Source organism: Silurus aristotelis, assembly GCF_946808225.1.
Source record: "Silurus aristotelis genome assembly, chromosome: 23".
Classification (NCBI taxonomy): domain Eukaryota; kingdom Metazoa; phylum Chordata; class Actinopteri; order Siluriformes; family Siluridae; genus Silurus; species Silurus aristotelis.
In genome coordinates, this window is record NC_139596.1 from 4,284,689 (window position 1) to 4,288,332 (window position 3,644).

Below are 3,644 nucleotides of genomic sequence, written 5' to 3' on the forward strand. Positions count from 1 at the left end.
ATGAGAACACTATCCAGAGGCAGCCCGGGGTGAGGCGGGCAAATCCAAGGAGAGGAGAGGAGCAGGAACAGTGGTCACTGGTACCTCAGGAGCATGTTTAACTCGACCGATTATCAAGAATTGTGGATAATGACCTATAACCAAAAATATTGTTGTCAACAATACACAATATATTCAACAATATCATTTGTTGGAATGTTGTCAATGTTCTTATAGTTTTTGAGCTGCCAATAATACATTATTTCCCAGTGTGGAAATATTTGTAAAAGATTTCATTCAAAAATATAAATGCATTGAAAAATGTTTGATGTTGTTGCTGGTTATTTAGTGCTTTCATGTTTATGAATAGAGCTTTTTTATTGAACAATCCTCTTTTTTAAAAAAAGGTTAATAATTTTATTGTTTCTATTGTTTATCTGAGATTTTTTATTATTATTATTTTGATAATATTCTACAAGACAAAAACTTGAAGTATACAAACAGGAGAGAAAAAATGCATTAATACATAAATACTGGATAAATAAAAAATAAAAAATGTAAAAAAAAAGCACTGCATGGCCCACAGTAGCCATATGTATAATATAAAACTTCCGATTTTGGTCCCAGGACATTATCTTATATTGTTTACATTGGCCATTTAGGACATTAACACCACCTGCCTAAAACTGTGTAGCTCCTCTTTGTTCCCCCAAAACCATCAAGCCATGGACTTCACAAAATCTCTGAACTGGTGCTGAGGTATCCAACAACCAAGATGTTAGCAGTAGATCCTTGTTTTCCTGTGAGCTGTGAGGTGGATCTCACATATGTCAAGCACATCCCACAGATGCTTGATGGTATTGAGATCATGTGCTTGTTTACTAGATGTACCTACATGTTTCTTTGACCAGATAATACCTGAAGCAATTGAACCTCTTCTAAAATTCAATTCCTATTAAAACATCCAATTTCAAATTTTGACCTTGACCCCTGTCAGTTATAGACCAATATCACGCCACCCCTTTATCTTAACGATTGTAGAAAAAGTTGTAGCGCAACAGCACACACGAAGGAATAATAATGATGAAAAATATGAGTCAGGATTACAACACATCATAGCACAGACACAACGCTGGTAAAAATGGTAAATGATCTACTATTGACCTCTGTTCAGGGTTGTGTCTCTCTGCTTGAGTTGCTTGACCTTACTGCAGCTTTACACAAATTATCACACAGTTTCTCTTTGACGGATAATGTTGTTGCTTTTGTAACTCTAGGTAGGATAATTGTAATGCCTTTAATGTTTATTTACTCACCTTAAAGTAAGTAAGTCCCAGTTAGTCTAGAATGCAGCAACCAGAGTACTTACTTGAACCAGAAGATATGACCACATCACCCCTGTCTTATCCACACTGCTTTGGCTTAAATTAAAATTTTATATCGATTAGAAAATATTACTACTGGCATATAAAGCACTAAATGATTTTGCACCATAGTACCTTAGTGAACTTTAGGTCGATTATGTTCCACCTTTTATCAAATGGTGCAGGCTGTTTGTTGGTACCTAAAATAGTGAAGGTTACAGCAGGCGGTAAAGTTTTCTCTTAAAAAATCCACTTCCCTTCCATTTAATGTCCAGGACTCAGACACTGACTCAGTGTTTATGTTTAGGCTAAAAGCAAATTTATTTAGTCAAATATTTGTGCATAGTTTTTTTCTTGGGAAAGGATGACCCAAATGCTCTCTCTCTCTCTCTCTCTCTCTCTCTCTCTCTCTCTCTCTCTCTCTCTCTCTCTCTCTCTCTCTCTCTCTCTCTCTCTCTCTCTCTCTCTCTCTCTCTCTCTCTCTCTCTCTCTCTCTCTCTCTCTCTCTCTATCAGGACTGATCCATCCCGAAATCTTACAACTGGTTAAAACTCTCATCATTTAGAACCACTTGCTGCTGTTAAGGATGCCATTTTAGTTTGAGCGAAGATGCTGCCCTTTAGAACATGCTCTTATGCTGTGAACACCGATAAATTAAGCTCCGATCACAAGGAACCAACTTTTGTTATGTTGAGAAAATAAAGTTGTGATCGTAAGAAAACAGGAAAGAAAAACTATTATAATGCATGGCGTTAAGGACTTTTGTATAAAAGTGTTTACGCTGACCTGGCATTACAATATGACATTATAATATAATGACATTATAACATTATGACCATGTTGTGTGAGGTTTCCGATCTGCAATGATCAGTATCTACCAAAAGTGGTCCAAGAAAGGAACAGTGGGGAACCGGTGAAGGGGTCATGGGTGACCGAGACTCATTGATGCACGTAGGGAGTGAAGTCTGGTCTGTGTGGTCTGATCCAACAGACGAGCTACTGCAGCTAAATTGCTGAAGAAGTTCATGCTATCAATGCTCGACGGGTTAAGACTGTTTTGGCAGCAAAAGGGGGACCAACACAATATTAAGCAAGTGGTGATAATGTTCTGCCTGATCGGTGTATATCGATGGTATGATTACACGCTACCCAGGATTTATTATTTTGGCCACAAGGGGCCTCCACTAGGCGAGTAAAAATCAGCACACACGTGGTTGGAACGCTTCATGGTGTCGCCATTACTAGCAGTGGATGGGGTGGAGCGTGGAGCGGAATTTATGACGTCAGGAAAGACCGGGCTAAATGTCTGCGGGAGGAGCACGCGGGACTGTTGCACGAGGCCAGGGGCATCGCGGTGATTATCAGGAACACGAGCCGGTCCTAAAGGCGAAACTTGGGAGATCCCAGACCATGAACGGAGAAATGAACGGCTATCACAACGGCTTCATTGATGAAGACTGCTTCTTATTCACCTCCGAGTCGGTGGGAGAGGGACATCCGGGTAAGTCCTCATCACACCGACTGTCGGTGGGAACCACGTTGTTCCGCGCTTCACTGCAGGAGCATTGAGAGCTATACACGCTAGCATGTGGCTGTGACCTGAATTCTTTCTTTTTCACTCAATATTACACATAATCAGAGATCAAAAAGACAATAGGCGTTTTATTGTATGTGCATGTTTCTGTGTTGAGGTCAAAGTCGAGTGAAATGGTCGTGATTTGTTCCTCTTCTAACATCAAATAATATTAATACTGTGTGTCTGTGTATATAAATGTGTGTGTAACAGCTGTGAGGACATCAGAGTCTCTCAACATCCATCACTCTTATGATTAAGTCCAAATAGTGCCAACTGACCATTTCACTAATCCTGAGAACACCTTTAACTAGTTCATGTCCAAGTTCACCTTGTTGAACTTTCTAGAGACTCTTCATAATCTATTGCCTTATACTTGTTTTGTTCTTTTTCCCATTTTACAGACAAGATCTGTGACCAGATTAGTGATGCCATCCTCGATGCCCATCTTAAACAGGACCCAGATGCCAAAGTGGCTTGCGGTAAATAAAGGATTTGACATAAAAATCCCTTGATGTGTCTCAGATTGTGTCTCCTGAACATGTATCTTCTCGTACAGAAACAGTAGCCAAGACCGGGATGATCCTGCTGGTAGGAGAAGTGACATCTCGCGCTGCCGTGGACTACCAGAAGATTGTCCGGGACACTGTCAAGCACATCGGCTACGACGACTCGTCTAAAGGTAAATCTGTCAGCACTGAGGATGAACTGGAATAGGGAGCAAATTC

The 3,644-nt window shown here is 40.2% G+C and overlaps 1 protein-coding gene across 2 annotated transcripts in view; it reads left to right on the forward strand.

The window, feature by feature from the left end:
* Window positions 1–2,549: 2,549 nt before the first annotated feature.
* mat2ab (methionine adenosyltransferase 2Ab) overlaps window positions 2,550–3,644 on the forward strand; it is a gene marked incomplete at its 3' end in the record, with an annotated part of 6,561 nt that continues 5,466 nt past the window's right edge. The window contains exons 1-3 of one of the 2 annotated variants that reach the window (XM_083526691.1): window positions 2,550–2,844; window positions 3,321–3,398; window positions 3,476–3,598. In XM_083526691.1, the coding sequence (XP_083382817.1) occupies window positions 2,646–2,844; window positions 3,321–3,398; window positions 3,476–3,598 (400 nt within the window). In that variant the 5' untranslated portion in view covers window positions 2,550–2,645. The remainder of the gene's footprint in view (window positions 2,845–3,320; window positions 3,399–3,475; window positions 3,599–3,644) is intronic. The other variant, XM_083526692.1, reaches the window with a different exon arrangement.